General features: G+C 46.0%; 1 protein-coding gene and 1 long non-coding RNA gene across 4 annotated transcripts in view; one reads left to right on the top strand and one right to left on the bottom strand.

Moving 5' to 3' along the window:
• Positions 1-2,613: 2,613 nt before the first annotated feature.
• Positions 2,614-7,624, bottom strand: DUSP6 (dual specificity phosphatase 6). Its single transcript, XM_053583592.1, has 3 exons — positions 6,195-7,624; positions 5,156-5,593; positions 2,614-4,104 (listed from the first exon to the last, which is right to left on the bottom strand). The coding sequence occupies exons 1-3, from the start codon at positions 6,592-6,594 to the stop codon at positions 3,797-3,799; spliced, it is 1,146 nt and encodes a 381-aa protein (XP_053439567.1). The 5' UTR covers positions 6,595-7,624; the 3' UTR covers positions 2,614-3,796.
• Positions 7,625-7,842: 218 nt separating this feature from the next.
• Positions 7,843-25,513, top strand: part of LOC128581440 (uncharacterized) — a 44,276-nt gene continuing 26,605 nt past the window's right edge. For 2 of the 3 annotated variants that reach the window (XR_008378838.1, XR_008378837.1), the window contains exon 1: positions 7,843-8,432. This is a non-coding gene — a long non-coding RNA (uncharacterized LOC128581440). The remainder of the gene's footprint in view (positions 8,433-25,513) is intronic. The other variant, XR_008378836.1, reaches the window with a different exon arrangement.

Raw genomic sequence — 25,513 nt, 5'->3', positions numbered from 1 at the left:
TTCCACAGGAAGAGCCCAAGGTTCAAAGCTCAGTTCCGGAGGTAACAAGCAGTGGGGACGCACACCTTTTCTAACAGTGGGCCTTAGGTATCCCTTATAGGTGGCTTCAGGCTTTGTGGGCCTTTTTCTGCCTTAATTTACTCTTTGGAAAATAAAGATAATAATAGGACCTATCTCACAGAGCTGTTTTGAATATTAAATAAGGTGATATTATCTACAAAGTACCCAGAACAAATGTTATTTTCTTGGCTCACCTGCTCTGCATCTAATTTTATCCTTTAGTTAGTGTCACCAATCCAAACCAGAAGTCTGAAATTATAAGAGAATCCAAGCCTGATAAGTAAAGACTCCCTCATTTTAGGGAAAAGAATAAAGCAAGCTGGGTGCCTTGCCCAGGGCTACCGAGCTCATTAGTGAGAGTGCAGGTCTTTTCACTGTCCGGTCAGGCAAGTCTCTGTTTTCATTCCTTTGAAGACTGTGTTGGTATTTTTATCCCCAGATAACCCTTTCACATTCTGATTTTAATTGTAAGAGCAGTCCACACCATTGTCCACCGCATTCCCTAAGCCCCCTGTGGCTTCCACAGAACCGGAAGATAACCTGCTCTTTCAAAGCCCTCCTCACCACCCGGCCCCTTGCAGATGGGCAGGAAAGGTAGCGCTTTCTCAGAGACCTGAGGAAGCTGCTATGGGGACAGCAGGTGAGGAGGGCGGCGGTGGAACTGCAGCTGCTGGCAAAGGTTGCCCTAGTAACCGTGCGGGCTGCATTCAGGAAGCATGCCCAACTCCAAGATGCAAAATGATCGCTTCCCGCAGCTCCTGCCAGCACAAAGGAACCAGAGGAGAAAGGGCGGCTGAGCGAGGTGGGGGCCCAGGCCGTCAGCTACAACCGTCCACCTTCCATACAAGAAGGAAAGAGAATAGCTCTTTGAATCTTCTGGCCTATGCGAACCGTAAAGCCACCCACTTAACATGAGTCCTTTTGTGGGAATAGAGAGAAACAGGCACCCCTCTGTTCACCAGGCTTATGAAACAATATACGAGGAGGTGGGGGAGAAAGCTCAAAACACTGCAACTTTACGGGGGGTGGAGGCCCTAAATTCTTCTTACTCTCTCTCCTTTATTCAGACTGGTGACAAAGACCATTTGCTCCCAATTTATTGGAAACTTTTTTTTTTTCCACAGCTTGAGCTGCTTAAATGCAGCAAGCTCCCTCTCCCCAAATTGCCCCCAGACACTTGCTGAATGGGGCAGGCTCAATTATGCTCCCTCCAAGGTTCAGCTCACACTGTGACCCTGCATGGCTTCCTGCTATTCATATGTGTTACTTCCCCTTTGTGGTAATGGCTTGTGGCACTTGGCCAGAAAACATTATTAATTTCAGAAGTGGACTGACAAACAACAAACCCACAGTGAAACGAGAGGAAGTGCTGGGGAGGCCAGCTGTCGGCTCCAGCCCAGCAGTAGGAACTCAATGTATGCAGGTTCTAGGAGGAAAGAGATAATAATCCACAAAGAGGAAATGCACTAAAATTATCCACAGCCCATATTAAAAAAAAAAAAAAAGAAAGAAAGAAAAAGAAATCAGAGAAAAGAAAAGGGGAGGAAAAGCGCCCAGCTACTTGAGCTGCAGCTGGACAGGAAATTGCTAACGCTGCTTGCAAATCCCTACTTTGAACAGGCAGTTTAGGGAATGCCAGGGGCGGAAACCGTTTCAGAGCTGGATTAACACGAGCCAAGTTGAACTGCAATCCACTTCTCCTTTCTGTGCTCCTGCTGACTTGGGATACCCAAATAGGAGAGACTGAGTTGGTATTTTTCTGCACTGTTTTATTCTTACAGTTGCTTAAAAGTCACACTGGACAGTGTGAAGTGACTTTTGAAGTGACTGCCATGGAATGAGGGCCACTTGTCTCCTAAAACGTAGATGACCAAGCAGTGCAATGACATCCCATGTGTGCCATGTGAGGAAAAAGCTTGACCCCCTCCCCAAGAGACCAAGAGAAAAGAGCCCCAAATGTGATCCAGCTCTTTAGATTCCAAACACTCGCCCTTTACTTTTTGGGGGGTAGGGGGTTGTGTATTTTTTACACTTGGGAAAGGAGAGTTCTCAAGGAAAACAACAGGATATTAAAGTCTTTGCTTGAAAGAAACCATTCAAAATAATCTCTACAAGGTTCAGTAGGGGTTTCTGACCCACATGGCAAAGTTTCATCTCAAGTGCCCATGTGAAGTTCCACAGCCACATCCAGGCTCAATGAGACAACTTATACCTTGCACAGGGGAAGAAATGGAGACACCATTTTGGATTTATTATTCCAAACACTAGGCTATCTGCAGGTAGAAATGCCAGATGGTGGCTCAGCGCTTGTAGCTCAGTGAGCAGGGCGCCAGCCACATACACTGAGGCTGGATGGTTCAAGCCTGGCCCGGGGCTGTTAAACAACGATGACAACTTCAACCAAAACCTAGGAGTGTTGTGGCGGGTGCCTGTAGTCCCAGCTACTTGGTAGGCTGAGGCAAAAGAATAGTTTAAGCCTAAAAGTTTGAGGTTGCTGTGAGCTGTGACACCCCCACACTCCAAAGGTTTGACAAAAACAAACAAAAAAACACATTCAATAGCCAAAATAGGTATTTATTAATAACTTAAGATTTTACATTCTTATAATAAATTCCAGCTCAAAACTTTACACCACGAACGTAATGGAGCAATGTAACTCTCCTTCCTTCACAATCATATGCATTTCACCTATCAAATGGGTACCCATGCTCACACACACACTTCCAGTTTTGTACAAATTTTTCTTTAAAAAGGAAAGAAACCAACCCACAGTATTGCATTTGAGGTGACACTCCCTGAAGAATTTTTATACAGAGGTAATAAACTGTTTAGCACAGCTGAAGTTAAAAAAAAAAAAAAAAAAGTGAGCCCATGATTTGGTGTCTTTCCAAGATATCCCCCTCAAGACAACATAAGCCAAAATATTTACAAAGGTAAGGCATAGTCAGATTACATTAAGAGGAAAAAAATCACGAGGAAGATACATGAAAGAGACTAAAGACTGTGCCATAACAAGGGCTTGATCATAACTGTGTCCATGAAGATGTCATCAGAATTGGTAATATCAAACATGCTGCAAATATACCCTTTGGATTAGAAAAGAGCAAAATTTTCCATTTTTTGTGTGTTAAGAAGTGGCAAACTGCTCTTTCGCCCTTTGGATGATTTCTCTTAAACCCATCAAAGAAAAAAACAAAGCACAATTCAAACAAACATTGTCAAGTGATTTAAGATCAAATATTTACAATAATTGAATAGAGTATCAGATTTTTCTTCTAAACTGATACCAAAAATCCAGAGCTGACATCTCTCTTTGGCTCCTCTATATGCAAAATTGAATCAGTCTTCACTGAAGACAATATATAGTCAGTTCCAGAATCAAAAGGAAACAGCCATACAAGGCCCTATAGAACACATGCTCCTACCCTACCATTTGGTCCTACCCTATATACCTGGAAGTCCACGAATCCCAGTCCCTGCATGGGTAGGCTGTGTACATGGAGGCAGAGCAAGCCTAGTGCCTGTATCTATACAGCATGTCCTGTTCTTCCAAAGAGAATGGAGCAAATCTCTCTTTGTAATAACCAATTCCACACTTGGTAACCTTGTCTAATACAGACAGCTGGTGTCATTTTGACACCTGGGGCCACAGATAAAGAAAGTAGCCCAGCTGATGCTGCCGAGAGAAACTGCTGAAGAAACAGACATATCCTAGTGAGGAAGGGCAAAGGGCCTTTCACGTGGATTGCAGGGAGTCCACCTGGTAGACGTTCTGGTTGGAGGGGGTGGTAAAATACAGCTGCTGTGATGGAACCCGGTTGTCACAAGGGCTGCTGAGTCCCAGCGTCCTCTCGAAGTCCAGCAGCTGGCCCATGAAGTTGAAGTTAGGGGAGATGTTGGACTTCTTCATCTTGACAATGTCATAGGCATCGTTCATTGACAGATTCAGCTTCTGCATAAGGTAAGCCACGGTCACAGTGACTGAGCGGCTTATGCCAGCCAAGCAGTGCACCAAGACGCCACAGTTTTTCCCCCGAGCTTCATCTGTGAATACAAGAAGAAAAGGCAAGATTTCAGTAGATCGAAAAGCATCCTTTGTGAATGATCAGTCTAAAAGCCGAACTTTAAAAAAAATAAATAAATACAAAAGATAAAAAATATTCGTGTGTGGCAGTTTTGCCCTGCAGGCAAGCAGAAATTATATCACTGAGACAAAACGTGTACACTGGACCCAATTACATATTTCAGATTATTTTCTGAGAAGGGAGCTTTTGTGTTACATTCCTGCCAACAAAAAAATCCTAAATGTGTGCGTTCTCTGCCTCAGCATGTGAATACCAGAAACCCTGCAATATGGTTGTGAATGCCTTTTATACAGACAAGCAGACTGCAAGGGTCTATTAAATTATTCTCCAAATGTTGTGCAGCTAACAATGGAGGTATTCAGGCATTTTAAAAGAGAGAGGGAAGTCACAGGAGACAGCCCATTAGGAGGAACAGGATGTCGACATGGCCTGAAAATGAGTTCCTTTGTAATAGGAAATGCATTACAATGCGTGGAGATTCACTTCTCCCAGGCTTCCAGCCCACAGTTCTTCCTGCTGGGCTAAGGTTACCCACAAGCTCACTGTTACAGTATCACAGAATCATTCAACTGGGTAAAATTTAGTAGCATACCGCTTTCCAACAACTCACTTGATGTCCTAAAATAACTCCAAGGTCTTTTAAATTATAAAGCAATGCTAGAATTCCTATCTACAGCAACTGCTTCTTTCTAGCCTTCCCTTGAGTCCAAAGACTGTGGGAAAGATATGTTGTCAGATCACGAACGCGCCCCCTTTCAAGTGACTGAATTGAAAGATGCAAGAAACAGCCTTTCAATTACACCTGTGGTGTACAGCCAAAGGCACGTTTTCTTTCCTTAGCAGGAAGATAAACCACACGTAAGAATTACAGACCTGCACACTTAAAACATTATAAAGACCTGCATTACCACAAATCAACAAGCAGTAAAGACGATTAACAGCTTAGCTTCCATGAATGGCTGGGAGTTTTGCATTTAAATGTCGGAGCGAAAACTGTTAATTAGTCTCACCTATGAAAGAAATGGCCTCAGGGAAAAACTGGGACAGGTTTTGGCTCCAGTGATCCGAGATAGGGATTTGCTTGTATTTAAACTCTCCCGCATTCTCAAAGAGATTCGGCAAATTAGGGGTGACGTTCAAGATGTATTTGATGCCGAACTCCTCCAGAACGTCCAAGTTGGTGGAGTCCTTGGCACAGCCCAAGTAGAGGAAGGGCAAGATCTCCACCGGGAAGGAAGGTTGGCTGTTGGACAGCGGGCTGCCGTCCGAGTCCGTTGCGCTATTGGGGTCTCGGTCAAGGTCGGACTCAATGTCCGAGGACGAGTCAGAGCTGATCCGCAGGCCCCCGAGCCCCAGCACTGGCAACGGCGGCGAGCTGCTGCCGCACGAGCCGTCTAGGTTGGTCTCACAGTGCAGGGAGAACTCGGCTTGGAACTTAGTGAAGCCACCTGCAAAACGAGAAAAGCGATCGTGTAACCCGAGAGGTCCGTAGTGGTTTTCACAGCTTGTGGGAACCGCAGCCAGGCGCAAGAAACAACTCCAGCACCCTAACAAACCCCTCTACAAGGAGAGCTACACAAGTAAGAGAAACACACTTAACCAGGCGGCCTCAAGAACAGAACCAACGGGCTCGCCTCCCCGGGGAACCCTTAATCTTTTGAATCCGGAAATGCCCATTAATAGCAACTTTTTAAGTATTTTGAAAAGCCAGGAGATTTCAATCTGCACCTCCCTCCCATCCTGTAAGTTTTAGTTCAAAACTGAACGGTAAAAAGCAGGAGAATGCTGTGGGTTAAAAAAGACTCAGAACTCGTTAGGAAGAAGCCGCGGGCGCCTGCGGCCGGAAGCGGCGGCGGGTGCGCGGGGCCTAGTTCTGCCGTGCGGAACGCGAGCGGCTCCCGGACCCTTCCTGGCCGGCGGGTGGCCCCCAACCCCGGCCCCTTGCAGAGGCGCCGAGCCAGCGCAGCAGAGGCATTTTCAGCCCGCGCGCCCAGCCCGCAGCCCCACGCCCCTCTCCCGGACCCGAGCGCGAAGCTCCCGGGCACGTACCTTCAAGGTAGAACGCCCGGCAGCCCTCGTCCTTGAGCTTCTTGAGCAACAGCCCGAGCACCGACTCGCCGCCTGTGTTCTCGTTCCAGTCGCTGCTGCTCTCGTCGTAGAGCACCACCGTGTCAGTGCCGCAGCGCCGGGTGAACCGGTCCCGGTCCTCGCCGCGCGTGAAGAGCGCGCGCACGGGCAGGTTGCCCTTCTGCAGCCGCCGCAGCATGATGCCCGGGATGGCCACGTTGATGGCCGACTCTATGTGCGACGACTCGTACAGCTCCTGCGGCCGGCAGTCCATCAGCAGCAGCCGCTCGTTGCCCAGCTCCAGCTGCTCGTTGAGCCACGCCACCGTCTTGCTAATCGCCATTTCGGACGCGAAGGGCACGGGTCTGAGCGTATCTATCATGAGGGTCGAGCTGCGGGAGAGGGCGGGTGCCTACCAGACGCCCCTCGGGGCAGGCATAGGCTGAGCGCACCGCGCGAAGCCGCCGCTCTCGCTCTGGGAGCGGAGTTTAGTTCTGCCTCGCCTTACCCAAGCCGAGGCTGCCGGTTGGGGAAGGCGAGACTTAAGTTCTCTCTGCAGCCGGCTGCAGTCGCTGGCCTTAGTGTCAATGAATCTCTCTGAATGAAGCTGCCCAGGCAGTTTTGTTCCTCCCCAGTGAATGAGATCCAATTAATTCGGACTCCGTGCTACGGAGAGAGGAGGAAAAAAAGTCTAGCGGCTCCTAATCCCTCCCTCTAAAGCTGCACCTCAAATCTACCCGGGAGTCTTTCTCCCCGGATTATTCAAGACTCGATTTGCTCACTGTCCCTTAGACTCAGCCCTCGCACACCCCCTGCGCCAGGCAGCTCCTCAATGGATACAAACAGCGAGCGCTCAATGGATACATTCTCCCCGCCAGCCAATGAACGCGCTGCGGAAGGGGTTGTTGCCGTGGGGACGGGCCGGCTGGAACAGGTTGTGTTGATGAATTGTTAATGAGTTTGTCATTCACAAAAACGGAAAGGAATTTCCGCTCCGGATAAGCCCCAGTGCAAACAAGCTGCAACAGCGGGCTCGGCGGGAGGAAGGAGAAAGAGGAGGCGGCGGCAGAGGAGGAGCGGGGCACATAAACCAGGGCACTTCAGTTGTCTCATGTTTCCTTCTGTTGAGAGTTCACACTTTGCGTCGGAACTTTTGCGCACAAATGGTGCAATTAGCATGCACAAAAGCCCTTGTTCGCGACGCTTGTGCTCGCGAGCTAGCTTTAGGAAAACTTGTGCTGACTTTTTTTTTTCTTTTTATTCCCTTCAAACTCATTTGGACCGGAGTTCGCCGTAACCCCCCGCCCTCTGTTTGGCTGTGTGTGGCATTCGTTTGCTAGTTTGTTAGCAGCTCTGTTTGCTCTGATGTTCTTTTAGCCGAGACTGTGTTGGGGCTGGTGAACTAACTGGGCTTTAGTGACCGACGAGGTGTTAAATGCTAATCCAACATCTTTCGAAACAAAGTAGGATTTTATTGTAACATTTTAAAGCAAACAAACAAATGTCTAGTTGTCCAGAAAACCAGAAGAAAGCTTTTTTGTTGATGGTTCAATAGCGTTTTATGTAAAAAAGGTAGTGTAGCGTGCAGAAACTCTCTGGGCAGTCCAATGCTTCTACAGTATTCCGCTCCAGCGGACTGGGGGTTTATCAGCCATTGTTCCGGGGATCTAAGTCACTTCCCCATCAAGGGGGCTGCGGGGTTGTGCTCGTTAATGATTTCTGGGCAAGGAGCTCGGCTTCTGATGGGGGAGCCAGTTTGGCGAGGCTGCCGGGGAGAGGAGTGCTGGGCTCCGTCGGGCGAGCCGGCTGTCCTAGTTACCCGCAAGGCCTGCAGTCTGCGGGGGCTCAGCAGCCGGGCTCAACGATTGGTTACAATAAAACAGGGAGGTCTGTCTGAGTGGGGGGGCGCCTCCCCTCCCCTGCCCACGCTGCCGCCCCCTCCCCAGTCCGGCGCCCGGCACTCTAGGGAGCACCAGCGGCGCCTGCGCGCTACGCTCGGTGCCGCCGCCCGGCTGTCCCCACCTCCCCGCTCGGCAGGCAGCGGGCCGGGCCTGGCGGGACCCGGTGGACTAGTGCGAAGCTGACCGCAGGAATCCAGGCTCCTTAGAGGCCTGGGCGGGTGGGGGGCGAGGAAGACTGCCTGCTGGGCCCCCCCATCCCCCGGCTCCTGGCTCCCAAGGAATCGTGGGGAACGTGTCTGTTGCTCTGCAGAGCCAGCAGGTAACCAGTGGAGGTGCGGGCCAGGCCGGCAAGGCGCGCTCCGCCGGGGCGTCGCAGGGCGGGCGGGCCGCCTGGAAGCCGGATGGAGGCGTGGCCGGGCGGGGGCCGCGGCGGCGGGGAGGCGCAGTCCCGGCGCGCACAGCTCCATTGTTATATAAAAGTGCCGAGGCCTGCCCTCCCCAGAGGAAAACCACCTGTGTGCGGCCGGCGCAGCGCGGGAGGGCTGTGGCCGGAAGGCGCTGCCCCTAATCTGGCCTCCCCTCCCTAAGCCCCGGCGGAAAAGAGGCAACGCATTGTCCCGCCGCTGCCCGGGAGGCGGAAGCGGGGGCTGCGGCCGCGGCCGCCGGGAGCAGCTTTTCGGAGCTTCCCTCCTGGAGCTCTGCGTCCACCGTGAACACGGCGAGGGCGCCTGAGGTCGCGGTGTCTACCCTGGCCCAACGGCCCGCACCCACCGGCCTGCCTGCGGACGCCCCCGCCGCAATTTGCATTTTTAGTCACCCGCCTCTTCCCTGGTTTGGGAAATGGAGGCTATAAAAAGGCGGCTGCGAGGCCCGAGTTGCCAATTTTGGAGCTCTGCTGCAGGCAGGCCGCCCCTGCAGGAGCGTGTGCGGCGAAGGTGGGGGTTGCCGCGCTCGTCCCTCGGCGCCTTTTCGGGGCAGCCCTTGGAGCAGAACTCTAGTGTTTCACGAGGCATCTTCCACTTTCAGCTGGAGGCGACGCCCCCAGTCTTCCTATCTCTCACGATTTCCCACACCCAGACGTTTAACTCACTGGGATCAGAGGACAGGAAGGAAAGAGGCCAGGTGCCCTTCAGAGGCTCTAAGAAGAGCAAATCTTCCGAGCCAGGACCTCCAACAGCGAAGGGAGGGAGAAAGGTCGAGTTTCTACTTACCTAGTTTGAAAGTGCAGTTACCCGAGCATGAGCATAGATTTGAGAGTATAATCCCAACATTTTGCAATGTGAAAGATGGAAAACATTTCCTTTTACCCTATCGCCGCAGGAATGTCAGCCCTTCCTGGCTCATTTAATAAAATGTCATTCTTACCACACCTTCCTAAGAAGTGCCGGATGAAGAACCTCTTGAGTGGGGCGGCCCGACTTTGAATTGTGCCCCCCCCCGCCCCCCGTCATCTCTCTCTAGATGCATGACCTTGTTTAAATCATGTAAGTTGCAGTTTTCCACCTTGTTAGAATGAAGTTAAAAATACCTGCTTCGTAGGGTTTTGCTGGGGTGATAAAATGGGTACAGTGACATGCTCTGATGTGGTGGTGGTTTGTTATTAGCTGCCAGTAATATTTTTATGGTTCTGAATTGAGAATCTGCAAAATGGTCTCGGTTTGGGGGGACATTTCTTTCCATCCCAGAGGCACCTTTCGAGGTTTGCCTGATGTGCTCTTCTGCAGCAAAACCCTCTGAGGATCTTACCTAGCCACTGTCATTCGTTCCAGTTCAGCTGTGGAGAAAAGCAGATGTCCTAGACGAGGCTCAAAATCCTTCAGCATGCTTAACAGAAAAAATGCACCCGGCTGTTTTTCTGACTTCTCCCTGCTGTCCACTTTTTAAACACCCTGGTCTCAAGCCACACCAAAAGGACAGAATAGGAAATATAACAGGCAGGGGCTTGTTTCTGTGTTTACATTTATAATATTGGTCAGTCTTAGGAAAACCCCTAAATTATCCCCATTTACAGAGGTTAAATTATCCCCATATACAGAGATTAAAGAATTTGCCTGAGGTCACAGAGTAGCAAAAGGTACTTGAGGCCAGACCCTTAAAGATCGCCACATACGCAGATTACAGTGTTGTGGACTCCATCCTCCCTGTTGTTATTCCCGGCCAAAACATGAAGGATTCCAAGGTCGGCATTTTGCATTTTGACTGCCAAACTTCATCTAGCTTCACATGTTTTGTTTCACCCTCCCCACAGATGTCCGGGATCGGACGTTGAACTTGTCGCTGCTCCTTTTACACACCACTGGTTTTCTTTGCCCGCAGTTTTTTGTTTGTGCAGCACTTGGTCAACCATTCACCAAGTGCTGCATGGTCTTTCTTGGAGTATGGCCTATATTCTGATCCTCACAACTCCACTGCTCATCTAGTGTGTCAGCACCCAGCACAGGGCCTGGGTTCAGGCCTCTGTCCCTCATGACTGGTCTTCTGATGGACAGAAAGGCCCTTATCCTGGCTGGGCCTCCCTTGGTGTATTCATTCATTCATCCCCTCACTCCCAAGTTCTATGAAAGTAGCAGCGAATGGCCTGCCTCCCTGGGGCTTACCTTCTGGTGCACACGGACAGAAAAGAAAATTAATGGTCATACAACATATTAGAATATGAAAGCAGTATGGAGAAAAATAAAGCAATGAAGGTAGTTCAGAAGTGTGTGAGGTTGTGATTATGTACACACGCACCTACCTCAAAGGACTGTGAGGCGTGGAGACGACGGGGGGGTGGGGGGGGGAGGGCCTACACAGAAAGCGTTAGGTGTAAAGTGTGTACCCAGAAGATGATCTGAAGAAAGAAACACTGCTTCATTTCTGCATAGTGCTGACTTGCTGTGGCCGTGGGTCCTGTTCTTCCTGCCAGTCTCCCAGGAAGAGCTCTCTCAGGAGATAAGGGTTCTTTAGTTGGAAAAGCCACCGGCTTCTTTCAATTCCAGAGGCCTGGAATTCCTTTATGAGGGACGTTGACTCTGGTGTTGCTGTCCAGCTAGAATAGTACCCTTATGAGGGTACCTACTTCCCTGTATAGAGGGCTGTGTTTAAAGAGAAGGTAGTGGGTCATCTCTGGCCCATTCTCATAAGTGCGAAGGAAGATCCCATAGACCCCACTTTCTGTGTGTATGTGCAGGTTGAGTTCCTCCTGTATTTCCCCCTAGAAATCTCCTTAAAAGTTGTAAGGCTTTGGTTATAAATTTTCTCTAGGCCGTTGGAGAAGTATTCCAAGTTTGCAGGAATTTTCCTGAGTTTGAGGGCACTTGTGATTTATGAGACCCAGTGGGGCAGCATGACCTTTAATCTTGGGATAATCTCTAGGAATACAGTGACATTTATTAACACATCATGTGAAAATAGTTACACAGATTTTCAGTAAATAAGGAGAGGGTGTTTGGAAGATTTAAAATGTAGTCCTAGGGCATATTCCAAATTTATTTTTGGAGGTCTCAGGGAGGCACGTAAAGTGACAGTGGCTTTCAGAGCAGCTAAACTTTAGAATTGCATTTAACCATATGTAAAGGATGTGCTGGAAATAGGGTGAAGAACTCACCCTGAGGTCTCCTGACAGGTGCTTGGGAAAGATAACAGAAGTTATGTCTGAACAGCAGGAGCTGAGGAACCCAAGAGGCCTCAGGGACTGACAATAGGAAACACAGGTCAGACACAGAGATAGGCTGTGCCTGGAGAAAGCCAAAGAGAATTTCAAATAGCCTCCAATTAAAATACCATGAGGGCAGCCCTGGGAACTGCAGAGCCTGGTATGCAAGCAAACTGCTTCCCACATGGAAGCTCTGTGCAGCTGGCCCCAGGATGAGGAGGAGTTGCATGATCTTATGGAGCAGAGGTTAATGATTTCCCAAACAGTACAGGTCTGGGGAAAGGCAGGTTCAGTTAACCCCCCAGAAAGAGGTAGCTGGACAGCAACACCAGAGTCAACTTCTAAGGCAGTGTTTTTCGATTTTTTTTTTTTTTTAATCTCACAGCACTCTTGAACCTATAGTTAAAAGTTCCATGGGACACTTAAATGATGCTGATTAAAAAAAAAAAAAAGTAAAAACAATATATTTACTGTGCTTTGAATGTCTTTTGAAAATAAGTTAATTATTGATCTTTATAAATTTTTGAGGCACACCTAAGACCCTCTCCTAGCTCAACAGTGTGCCGTGGCACACCAGTTGAAAATCACTGATTGAGGAGGAGGTTGGAGGTTTCCTATAGAGGATATGGCACTTTCACACCTTACCAAAACAAGATGACCTGAGCAAAAATCCTATTCAGCCCATTTGGCTAAACTGATCTCCGAAAGTTTTCTTGCATTTCTCTTTCCCATCACCTGATGGATGAGGTATTAATTTACATACAGGATCCCACAGAGACTTTCTTTAGAATATATTTTTTAAAAGCTAGGCAGTCTCTAGCAAGGACGTTCATGTAAGGATAACGGTGTTAATTTATTCTTTTCAGATGCTTTTTAATTCTATCCCTTCCATTGGGAAAACATTCATTGATTCTTCCCTCTTGTTCTTTATTTTTACAAAGCAGGAAATGTAGAAGTATATATAAATGTGTATGTAAGAAATCGTCACGAAGTTGGCATTTCTGCAGTGCTGCCAAGCTCATTTACCTTTTTTTGGAAAAGAGATGACGACACCTTGCTTCCCATTGTACTGTTTCCAAAGAAAGCCCCAGCAGTGATGCTGAGTGGGAAAGTATGGCTTATGCTGCCATCCAGAAAGGCGAGAGACTATATATATATATATAGCCATAGTTCCAGAACCTTCCCCCATCGTGTCGTCAGCACCACGTGTGTGGTGTCTTGGCCGTCAGCCAGGCTGCGTCTGCACATGGAGTATTTGCCTCCTTGTGTGGGCCATAATCACTTTTCTATCTTGTGTCCTTTATTTACGCAGGTGTGAATAATACATATAGCTGTTTTATAAGAGAACTCATTGTTTTTCCAAATAGGTACTACTTCCTGCCACCATATTTCTGCCTTGGATATCAGTGGAAGTAATTGTGTGTGTCCATAATACAGAAATGCTTTAACTCAGTTTTTCAAACTTAAAATACTTACAGATGATTCAAGAATATACAGGTGGAACCCCAGGGCTCCCCAAACACCAATCTGTCTAAGACTGCTTAAGGCCGCTTGTTAGGCTAGTTACAAAAGTTACATCCGGATGTATCATGAAAATAACGATGTGGCTACAATCTATTCTACACTAACTGTTGTGCATGGTAGATGCAACTATTGCAATAACCCTGCAAAGGAGGTATGTTGTTAAACCGTAATTGTATAGAGGAAAGCCTGGGCTCAAACATCAAGTAATCATGCTGAAATTCAAATTTACAAGTCAGTCCCTTCAAAGCCTCTTTAGTACACTCTGCTCCCTCCTGAGGAGGGTGGCCCTAAAGCTTGGCTTTGTACAGCCTAGTATGAATTCAACCTATGCAGTGGCAGCTTCTACTATATAATTTATTAAATTTTATCCTGGTGGTCAAGTCTGGGAGTTCTGAAGTCAGACCAACCTGGATTCTCATCCTGGCTCACCTACTTTGAACCCAAGTGATTGAGGGAAGTCATTTAATCTCCCTGTGCCTCAGTTTCCCCATCTATAAAATGGGAATGCTATATCATGGGGCTGTCGTTGTCCATAAAATTTGATATTTGTAAAGGGGTAGAAAGAATCTTAAGACAATAATAATTCATCAGCTGCTATTTATCGTTAACACACACTGATTTTAATAAATGTTAATTGTCATTGCTGAAAAGGGATCATATGAAAGACACTGCAATGTCAATTTAGTTCTCAGAAAAAGAAAAACAATCCATACAAAAAAATTTTTTTTAAGTTTTGAAGGATGAGTCACATGCTTTACCACCTGCTTTAGTTGCTGACATAGCAGCCAAGAAATTCAAGTTTTTCCATATGCCGAGAGGCCTGGATGGAGGGAGGGCGTTGGGAGCACTGACCGCATCCAGGGGATTTCTGGTCGCACTGAGGCTCACCTGCATAAGTAGCAGGCACTTTCACACACACACACACACACACACACACACACACACACCCTTCCCCGTGGCTGCTGGCTCTCACCCTGTTCCTATGGACTATGTCTTCTGCAAGAGGGGAATCAGAAATCTGCTTGGCTGAGCTATCATCTCTCAGTGATCTGAGTTCACTGCAGCTGATGGGAATGTATGTTTATGTTCCGAGTTCAACATATAAGAAGTCCCATCGTCTGGGAATTTCCTTCCTCCCTCTGACTTCATGCCTAGCAGGAGCTTTTCGGATGTAGGGATGGGGGGAAGAGGAGAGTGGGAGGCGTGACTGGGAGGAAGCTTCCATTCATGGACTGATGAAGAAGGCAGTGCTGGAAGCCACATTGTAGATGTGTACCGAGCAGGTAACCAGACACCTGCTTGGCACAGTTTCTGTAATAATTTTTGCACATATATGATTCCAAGATTTTTTTTTTAATTTCTGACAAGTGTATGTCATTTGCTATACACCCATCAGGTTTTCCCAGACCCACTAGAAGTTTTAGTTTCCTTACCCCTGCCTCAAAAATCTAAACCCTTGCTAGGCCATACCCCTGCCTAATCAGTTTACCAAGGAAAAAGCCTTTTATGATGGGATTCCTCTGATATTGTCTCTATGGTAATTTCCTTTTTTTTTTTTTTTTTTTTTTTGCTTAAACAGAACAAATTTATTATCTTATAATTCTGTAGGTCCTAAGTCCAGTGTGGGTCTCGCTGGGCTGAACTGAGGTGTCAGCAGGGATGCGTTTCTTCCTAGAGCAGTGGTTCTCAACCTTCCTAATGCCTCCTAATGCCTTGACCCTTTAATACAGTTCCTCATGTTGTGGTGACCCGCACCCATACAATTATTTTCGTTGCTACTTCATAACTGTGATTTTGCTACTGTTATGAATCATAATGTAAATACCTGATATGCAGGATGTATTTTCACTGTTACAAAGGGGTCGCAACCCACAGATTGAGAACTGCTGTCCTGGAGGCTCTAGAGGGAAATCTGTTTCCGTGATCATCCAGGTTCTTGGCTGAGTTTAGTTCTGTGGATGTGGGACTGGGGTCCCTGTTGCTGTGCTGGTGTTCCTAACTTCTGGAGGCTGCCTGCGTCCTTAGGCTTTTGGCCTCCAGCAACACAGGCCATATGCCTCCACTTCACCTCTCCTGCTGCATCCTCCACTGTCACATGTCTGACTTGTTCTTCTGCTTTTAAGGATTCATGTGGTTACATTAGGCTCACCCTGGTAATTCAGAATATGCTCCCCCTCTCCAGGTCTTCAAAGTCCCCTTTGCCATGGAAGGTAACCTATTTATAGCTTCTAGGCATTATGGCCTGGAAATCCTTGGGAGGTGGCCATTCTGCTCACGACATAGTCATCTTGGGGGAGCGAGGGGTTTTGTTGGAAAGGATAAGGGGTAATCTTTATGGAATGATAGAAATGTTCGGGTTGGTGATTGTACATGTGTATATGTTGTTAAATCTTCTTATATAGTTTAACTTCTACATTATTGCATTTTCTCTTTTCAAGTGTTTTATATTTTGCTTGTAATAATTTACATTGAAGCTACTTTGCACTGTCCTGAGTGCTTTATGTACCATCTTATACATTTTTTTCTCTTTGTACTCAAGTGTCATCGCAGAAGTTTGCTCTAAGTGATGAATTTGATGATGCATTATAGTCCATTCGATTATTTCAGGCACATGTTCTTCTGGTTTGTGGCTATTTTCCATTCGAGTTGAAATGCCAAGGTGGTGTCTCTATTTACTGGTCTTTTATCAAGGATGTTACAGAGGATACAGATGCAGAGATGCTCGGGGTGAGGTGCATGGGAAGGGACTCAGAGCTCCCACATGCACTGGGTGCATCGCCCTTGGAACCTCCACTAGATGTTCCAGGATTTTACTTGTAAGTAATTCAGTATAACCTACTGCAGTATTCTAGAGCTTTAGGCATCAATAATTAGCTGACATTCTTTAATGTGATTCAACTTGGTGACCTACGAGGGTTTTCTTTTTTTTAATTTGGCATAAGGGATGTCAAAAAATTATTTCTTTTGCTGAAATTGATATGCTTACAATAACATGGGATTATGAGAAGATGTGTGGGGCTCGGGGACCTTGCCTGACCGAGATAGAGGAAGGCAGGCAGTGACTGACATACGTGACGGTGCAGCCTGCAGTGCTGTAGCCCAGGGTCCAGCCTCCGGAGAAGGTGACCAGAACAGCAGGTTTTCGTTTTGGAACGTTGCTGCCTTAGCCTCAGCGTGTCCCTTTCATGCAGGATGCTGTTGATCAGAGTACTGAGGGCAGAGAGAAGGACCGTGCATAGTTTGTGTGACCATACCTACCTGCTAAAACACATTTTTTTCCCATCTAGCTACATTTGCCATGAGATTCTCTTTTATAGTGAGAGTGAGTTAGGGTGCAGTGTGGAGGGTTCCCTAAATAGAGGGCCTCTGACCACTCAGTCTAGTTAGTAGTCAGAGGCCCCTGATTTTTATCAAATGAATCTGACATAGACCCTACAGCCACATAGGTTCAAAAGCAAAGCTTTAGCAAAATATAGATGCCCTAGTCCCATCGCCAGTAATTCTGATTTAATTGATCTAAGGTGGATCTCAGGCATTGGTGTTTTTCAAAAGCTCCCCAGAGAATTCTAATATGTGGTCTGAATTGAGAAGTACTGATTTAGAATAATTCACAACACTCACACCCCCACCCCCCACCCCCATCAACCCCTCACCCAGTGAGTGGACGGGAAAGTTTCCTAGCCAGTCTGGTGTGCCTCAAAATTAAATGTTTAGAAAGACCTGGACTTACCTACTCCCAGTCCATTCAGTGACCTCCCTCATGGAACTCTGATCGGAGGGCCAAGGGATGGACCCAGGCAACTATATTTTAGTTCAGCAGCCAGGGAGCTTCCTGTAAGGATGGACCACACTTTCATCCAAATGATATCCCAGACAGCCAGGTTCCCACCCATCTGCTCTAGTCAGAAAGTATAGAAGTTTTTTTGAAGGTTAACTAGAGAGATGAATCAAATGGTACCCTCTCCCTGCAAGTATCAGAGGAGGAAACGGTTCATCTACTTGTGGATAGGAGGGAAGGTAGAGAGGGCGCTGGGAAATGCCTCACAGAAGGCGATTTCTGAGTTAGATCGCCGTGGATAAGCAGACTCTCCTTCCCCATCTGAGAGGCGGATAGAAGAAAGGCGCTCTAGACAAGAAAACTGATGGCATGGGCCTGCGTTTGGAGGGATGGACAAGCGTGACCCCTGGAGAATGGAGGGCAAAGGGTGGCAAAGAACAGAGCAAAGGTCCTTTAGAGCCAGACGAAAATGGGCTTTGGATGTCACACTAAGGAGTTTGGAATTTTTCTTTAGGTGAGGTCATTAAAAATAGTCATATAGGGGTGTGATGTGATTTCACAATATAATTCTGATAACAAAGGGGCAAGTAGATTGGAGGGGAGAGAGAAACTGGAGGCAAGAAAACCAATTAGGAAGGCATTGTAAATGACTAGGAAAATGATGTTATATGGCCACCATCGTCCTCTTCCTAAAATAATGTTCTCATCAACATGCTTAGCTTTATTCCTCTTACTTCTGGGGCTAGAAGAAACTACTTAGCCCTTCTGTGACTCAGAATCCCTCCCTATTTATAGACGATGACAAAATACTTATCTTACCTCACACAGGGAGGTACTGAGAGGTGCAATTTTAGCCAGGAAAGAGGGGGAAATGTTGCTCTAAATGCCAGTGGCAATTCCTCTGGGTGGAGGCCGGGTGCGGGCGAGGGGGAGACACTGCTTCCCCCAACAGTTTATTATAAACATTTCAAACCTACAGAAAAGTCGCAAGTTGAGTAAAAGCATCAGAAGTTCTCTTTGAACGGAAGCTTATGCAGAAACCCCAGGAACCACCCAAGAAGTGGCATTTCTAATATAAGAGTCTTAGCTTTCAGGATGGAAGTGCCATTGCAACTTGCTTGGTTACAAACACTGTTCCACACAGTGAGATTTTGTTTAAGGGAGGCGGATTTCCATTTGTTCCTATTCCTATTGCTAAAATGGGGATGGGGCCCCCATATTAGAAGGAGTTACACCCAGTGGTTGAGGTGGAGAGCTGGGCATGTGTTTTCGGCTTGCGCTGTGCTCTTGAGTCCTTGGAGTCTGCCCTCATGAGTAGAGGCATTTGGTTGTAACTCTTCCATCTGCAGCTCAGCCCTTTTCCCCTCGAGGTCACCACATCAGCACCTTCAACTACTTTGAATTCTTTCCTCTTTTTGGAAAATAATGACTGGTGTCTATCATGTAATGCACAGCAGACTAAAATTGCTTTCAAGTCTTGCCAAAATGACTATGTCATCTACCTTTTAAAAAATCTATACTCTCTGTAGTTGCTAAGTTGGAACAAGATCTTCTGGGAGGCGAGATCAGTCACATGGATGTGCTCCCCTCAAGGAGCTAACAGGTAGGACTGTGACCGTGGAGAAGACAGGAGGGTAGCGTTCCGTGCCCCATGAGAACAGCGTCAGCCTCCAAGGTCCGAAAGGATGATCCTGTTCAGTGACTGACGGAGTACTGCCGCGCAGGGTAGGATGATCCGAACTGATATTGAGGAACTCCAAAGTCCTTTATTTTATGTATGAAAACTAAAGTGGTTATAGAATGATATGATAAGAAGACTTGTTAGGAACACGTAAGAGAAGATAATAAATGCTCCTTCCTGAAGTATATTTATGTAAGTAATGAACGATGAGTTCTTTCAAATGGAAATATGTGCTCTAGTAGGGCACATTATTCTGGTTCATTTGTTCACTCTTAACATTCATTTCTTAGAAAACTTACTGGTGCAATTTATCAAAAAAGCAAGGAGGAGATTACAAAGTACAGAGGAATAAGGCTTTTTAGTCCTTGCATGAATTAATTCTTATTTTAAGGACAGTTGCAGTCTCATATCATGGTCTGTACTTGGACACAATCTTCCATTTCCTTGTAAGATTCCTTTACTGCGAAGAGCTCAAGGATGCCAACTAGAAGCAAACATTGCTGTGTTGACAAGAAGGAATGAATTGTAAAGGGAAAGCAATGAAGGTTTATCCATTTATTAATAAGGGAACGTGGCTGCCATCTGGTTATTCTAATTTCTGAGCCAGTCTTTAAAGGTGACTTATTTGTATCTTTTTTAAAAAGTCTATGCCAGGTAGTTTGAAACTCCATGATATAGTTTACCCACAAATTAGATGAAAGCCCCTTTTCAAATGTCTGCATATGTTACTCTCTTGTTCTTTTCCTAAAAAGTAAGGCATTATTGATGGATCTGTGGACAGGTGATACTTGTATATGGAGTAACATGTGAAAGGAAGGAAATGGCTTAGAGTAAAAGGAAGTCTCTCCCAGCCAGCCAGTTTCTCACCCTCAAACCAACCCCTTGTGTATCTTCCCAGGGAGAGTCCGTGCCTGTATAAGCATCATTAATGTTATTATGACACAATCGTGGCAGACTAAACACACGGGACAGCAATTTGACTTTTCACGTAACATACTTTGGAGATGGGCTCATATCAAACAACCTAGAGCTTTCTCCTTGTCTTAAAGGCTACACAGTGATCTGTGGCATGGACGCAGCATAAGTTATCGATCCAGTCTTCCTACCAAGGGCTATTGAGGTTGCTCGTAATTTTTTTGCTATTATAAGCAATAAGTGGAATGAATGCATTTTTACACATTGATCCTCCTTGTGTGTGTGTGATGTGTCTGTAGGATATATATTTTTTTCTTTTTGTAAGACAGGGTCTCGCTTTGTTGCCCAGACTGGAGTGCAGTGGTGTGATCTTGGCTCACTGCAACCTCCAGCTCCCAGGTTTAAGCAACCTCTTGGCTCAGCCTCCTGAGTCGCCAGGACATTGGTGCCACCACACTGGGTTTTTTTGTTTGTTTTGTGGAGTCAGGGTCTCAGGCTCGTTTAAAACTCCTGGCCTCAAGTGATCCTCCAACCTCACCCTCCAAAAATACTGAGATGACAGGCATGAGCCACCATACTGGCCTGTAGGATAAATTCTTAAACACGGAGTTATTTGGTCAGAGTGTATGAGTTTATAGTTTTGGTAGGTCTCACCTCATGCCCTCTTTTGAGATTGTACGTGTAACAGTTTGTATTCCACCCAGTAATGTATTCCCATGCACCTTAGCTAACACGAGGTGCTTCTCAAACCTTTTGCTAATGTGACAGATGAGTATTGGCATCTCTTGGTCACTTTAACTTGCATATTTCTTATTAAGAGTCAAATTGAGCATGTTTTTTTATGTTTAAAGGCTATTTGAATTTCTTTTTCTTTGAACTGTCTATTTACATCTTTTACTCATTTTTTGAGTGGATTGTTGATTCTATTTTATTTTTATAGCTTCTTTTTCCTCCCTCCCTCCCTTCCTTCCTTTTTTTTTTTTTTGACAAGAATTTCATTCTGTTGCCCAGGCTAGAGTGCTGTGGCATCAACATAGCTCACAGCAACTTCAAACTCCTAGGTTCAAGCAATCCTCTGCCTTCAGCCTCCTGAGTTAGCTGTGACTACAGGTGCCCACCACGACACCTAGCTATATTTTTTTTATTTTTAGTAGAAATAGGGGCTTCCCACTCCTGCCAAGACTAGTGCTGAGCTCTGGTGACCCTTCTGCCTCAGCCTCCCCAAGTGCTGGGATTACTGGTGTGAGCCACTGAACCAATAGCTTATTTTTCAACCATAATATTAAGTTAATTTTAGCCACTGAACTTATATGCCATTAAACTTATATGCCATTAATCAACCATTCATTGAAAATAGAAAAAGAATGTAGAGCTGCAATTCTAAAAGCACACGTTGAAACAAGTTATGAAGCCTAACTTTTCCTTCTCAACTGACATTGTAATGAACAAACCATCCTCACCCTTGAGGCTCCCTCAGGGTCTGAGAACCTAGGGTTCTATTTGTTTTTCATGTATTTTAATCCCAGAAGACTTGCTTGTCTTAAACTCTATGTTTGAAACATAGATAAGCTGTGCAGACTTCCCGAGGAATTTTAACTCTTTTACTGTCTTACCATACTCACATAGTACCAAGGCCCCTGACATTGCTAAATATCTGAAACCTCTATCCTCATTCTGAACTCTTCCACGCAAAGATGTGATCTCACCCATGAAATAAGGAAGTAGAAAAGTCCCCTTGCTTCTTTCTGTCTGGGGATGGTTGAAACAACCTTTTTTTCTCTCTCCTCTGCCACATGTTGGGAGAATGAGAGTTGTCTTGTGCCATACATTAGGTGTGCAACACCAGACTGGGCACAGTAGCTCACGTCTGTAATCCTAGCTCTCTGGATGCTGAGGCAGGTGGATGACTTGAGCTCAGGAGTTCAAGGCCAGTGTAAGCAATAGTGAGACCCTGTCTCTACTAAAAATAGAAAAGCCAGCCAGGCATAGTGGTGGGCGCCTGTAATCCCAGCTACTCGGGAGGCTGAGGCAAGAGGATCTCTTGAACCTAAGAGTTTGAGGTTGCTGTGAGCTATAACGCCATAGCTCTCACTCTACCCAGGGCAACAGAGTGGGACTGTCTCAAAAAAAAAAAAAAAGTAGATAAACAAACACTAAGGTAAGTTGATAAGTTGATTAGCAAAAAAAAAAAAAAGATCCTTGCATACTCTTTGTGCCATCTGAAACCATAGATAAACAAATGAAGTCCTCATAAATTCAGTATGTGGCTGGCCCTCAAACTTCAGGTCGGACAACTCTGGTTTAAAGTATCTATAATCCCAAAATAGCACATTGCTTTTTTTTTTTTTTTTTTTGCAGTTTTTGGCCGGGGCTGGGTTTGAACCCACCACCTCCGGCCTATGGGGCCAGCGCCTTACCCCTTTCAGCCACAGGTGCCGCCCAGCACATTGCTCTTGGGAGCTGATCTCATTCAGCTGCTCAGTAAAAGATACATGTTTTACACAAAATGGAGTATCCTAAATGAAAAGGATTTTGAATTGTAGTTCAAACTGACTTTTCTCAGGTGCAAATCCTAAATGTACTGAAAATAAAATGGGTGGTAAAGACACAAAGCAGACAACAGAGATGATGAGACAGAGATGAGGAAGTAAGTTTGCAGGAAGAGCTCCCATATCAAACTAGACCGGGCCGCCAAGCCAGGAAGAGATCTGGTAGCATCCAGTCATATTGCGGCGAGATGAAAGTTTCATGGGGAAGTTAGATTAGATGAGATTTAGGGAACACATTTTCAACGCAGACATGCTTCACTGGAGCAACTCTCATTAATCTTAATGGGAATTCTAGAAATCCATTCATCCCTCTTATTAAGATGAAAATGGACTGTAGGAAGGAGGCCCAATTGATAAAACATGGATTTTTTTTTTTTTAAAGCAATTGTCTTAGCCAAATTTCCTAGAAAATAAAAACTGAGGCAAAGATTACTACTTGCTAAGGCTATGTTGGGAGGTGCAATTCCAGGGCTATAAAAGTGAGAGAGAAAGAGGTGAGGAAGGAAAGGAAGGAAGGCAAATACCAGGTGGTGTGTAAAGGAACTGGCTGTTACTTAGCCAGGAAACATCCCTCCTTGGGCCTTGCCCTTCACCTTGAAACAATCCATCAGATAGGGAGGGCTGTGGCAAGGAACACTGAAGGAAGGAGAGATTTATCTTATAAATCAAAATTTAACTCCTCTACGCTTCGGGGTTGTTACTCAGCCAGAGCAGGAGCCACTGGGTGAGCAGATTCCATACCTCCGTTAGCTACCTGGAAGAAGTGGGAATAGAGCAGCCGTAAGGTTGAGGTCCATGAAGCTCATTGGGTGAGACCTGTGTCCTGGAGCCACTGAAGTTCCCCTTGCAGGGGTGAATGTGATCTTCCCAGAGCTCCACCCTCTTCCTCAGGAGGCTGAGACTTTAGGGCCCAGGATGGCCATATAAGAAGAGACTGAGGCTTGGGGTGGTTGGATGGGGATGAGGAATCTTGAGATACACAAGAATTGGTCTGGTGTAGTCATGACTTAAAATTATAGAGAATAGTTTTAAAGTTTATTTATTTATTTTTTAGAAGATCCAAGAAGTGGTGCTCTTGTGGAGATTATTATTTTTATTTTTTAGACAGAGTTTCATTTTGTCACCCTTGGTAGAGTGCCATGGCATCACAGCTCACTGCAACCTCAAATTCTTGGGCTCAAGCTAGTCTCTTGTCTCAGCCTCCCAAGTAGCTGGGCCTACAGGTGCCCACCACAATGCCCGGCTACTTTTTTTTTTCTTTTTTTTAGAGACAAAGTCTCTGGCTCAGGCTGGTCTCCAACCTGTGAGCTCAGGCTCAGCCTCCTCTAGTGCTGGGATTACAGACGTGAGCCACCACGCCTGGTCTCATGTGGAGATTAGTATGAGTGACTTTTCAGATTAAAGAGTCACCAAATCATAATAGGTACGGGGGTGGAAATTCTATTATTAAATAAATTTATGATTGCTGAAATATTTTTTAGGATCATTCAGATTGAATTCTGGACTGAGTTTACTCATGCTCGGTTGGATGATTATTAAAGCTGATTTTTAAAAGTGTTCATTAAAAAATGCAAAAATACTGTTAACCACAGCCCTTTGTTTCTAAGCAATACATAACAATTTGTGCTAAGACATGTGTCCCAGCTTTTCAGTGCATATTTTACCAAAATAATTATCGCACTAAGGAAAAAATGACAAACTCTAATCTTTCTGCACATTTGTGTGCTGTGGTCTGGGTCTAGCAGAGGGAGGGCAGATGGCGGTGATGGAAGTAGGAAAAAGAGAGTCTGTTAATAAAATGAGCTTTATACATCTAAAAATAAAATAATAACAAATGCATATCCTAGCATATACATCCAGATGACATTTGGAAATTTGCACGGAAGTAACAGAAGGACTCTAGGAAGCCCTTTGAAAAAGTTCTTTCGAACTTCATGTGCTCTTGGATTTTAGAAAACTTACTTCAGTTATTCAAGTGACATGAAAACGATTCATTTTCATCTGCCTATCTGTGGAGGGCCTGTGCCAGGAGCTACACATGAGCATTTGCCCAGAGGTTGTATTATCTTTAAGACCTTTCCATACCCCACTGCAAAAAAATACCTCCAGCAAAAATACTTTGTGTTTTCCTGCTTAAGCCATATTTTTATCCACATGTGTTAATACATCCTCTCGCCTCTAGCTTCCCTCTAGACATTTGCTAGTCCCTCATGATGAGGTCAGGGAGCTTGCACTGTTAGCATATGAAGAATATTCACTTACTTATTTCAGGTTCCGCAGGAGAAAGGAGGCAGCTCCAGAAATTCTTTTGCCCCAGTAGAGACTTTGGAAGGTCTAAATAGACTAACACAGGCTTGAGCCCCGAGTTTGGATGTCTAAAGTGAATCCAGACGGATGTGGATTTACATGTTGGTACCTGAAAGCGGGTGCAGCCCCCACCCTAGAATGAATGCACACTTCCAAAGGGCTCATTTCCAGAGGGTGGGGGAAGAAACTAGAGACAGCTATGTGCCCACACGCTCAGCCATCTGCCATTCCAACCACACGTCTCTCCCCCCATTTCCTGCACATGATTCATCTATTCTTTTTCTCCCTCTTCAAAGATAACTGTGTAGGCATTTAAGGAGGAGAGAGTCATTAAGAAAAGTGGAATCTGGAGTTATTAGGATGAGGTAGAGCAGATTAAACAGTCTGGAATGTCACAAAGCAAACAGTGCGGGGTGCGGACTCTGGGCCCGTGTCTCTCCTACGGGTGCCTTTCAACAGGTTGTCCTCCACCGTGAGCAAGTCGACAAGGACGGCTGTGTGTAAACTACGAGCACATGAGTTGCTAAAGAGCAAAAGAGAACAGCAGAAGTCAGGAGGAGTGTTCTGTATTTTCCACCTGAAGCTGCTGTTCATCTTCCCCTCCATCAGAGACGGCGTCTGTCTGTGATGCCGAAAGTACCAGCACGTGGGATCTTTGTGACTTTTTCCATTAAGCAGAATAAAAAACTGTCACTAAAATCATGCTTTTGAAGGGGACCCTGAACAATAGCCATAGAAGGTAATTATGGCCGTGTTGCCCACCCCAGAGGGCACTGGTGGCAATATGGCATGTGGGACAGGGACACATGGGTGTCCACAAAGAGTGCTTGGTAGGTATTTGTTGAACTGCATCGGATTAGAGCCACGTGGTCCTCGGTTCATAGCGTGGCTCTGCTTCCGGCTTCTGGGACATTAGGCAGTTGCTGCACTTGTGGGGATGGGTGCCTCGTGTGTGGGTTAGGAGATAAGGACATGTACATCGCAGGGGGGAATAAGCACAAAGAGAATAATG

The sequence above is a fragment of the Nycticebus coucang genome, chromosome 3, assembly GCF_027406575.1.
Source record: "Nycticebus coucang isolate mNycCou1 chromosome 3, mNycCou1.pri, whole genome shotgun sequence".
Lineage (NCBI taxonomy): Eukaryota > Metazoa > Chordata > Mammalia > Primates > Lorisidae > Nycticebus > Nycticebus coucang.
This window is presented reverse-complemented; position numbering and strand designations above follow the sequence as displayed.

Excerpts from the sequence above, each read along its gene's own strand:
- DUSP6 (XM_053583592.1), bottom strand. The coding sequence starts at position 6,594 with ATGATAGATACGCTCAGACCCGTGCCCTTCGCGTCCGAAATGGCGATT. Across the intron at positions 5,594-6,194 it reads CCGGGCGTTCTACCTTGAAG|GTGGCTTCACTAAGTTCCAA; the intron begins GTACGTGCCCGG and ends CTCGTTTTGCAG. Across the intron at positions 4,105-5,155 it reads TGAGGCCATTTCTTTCATAG|ATGAAGCTCGGGGGAAAAAC; the intron begins GTGAGACTAATT and ends TTGTATTCACAG.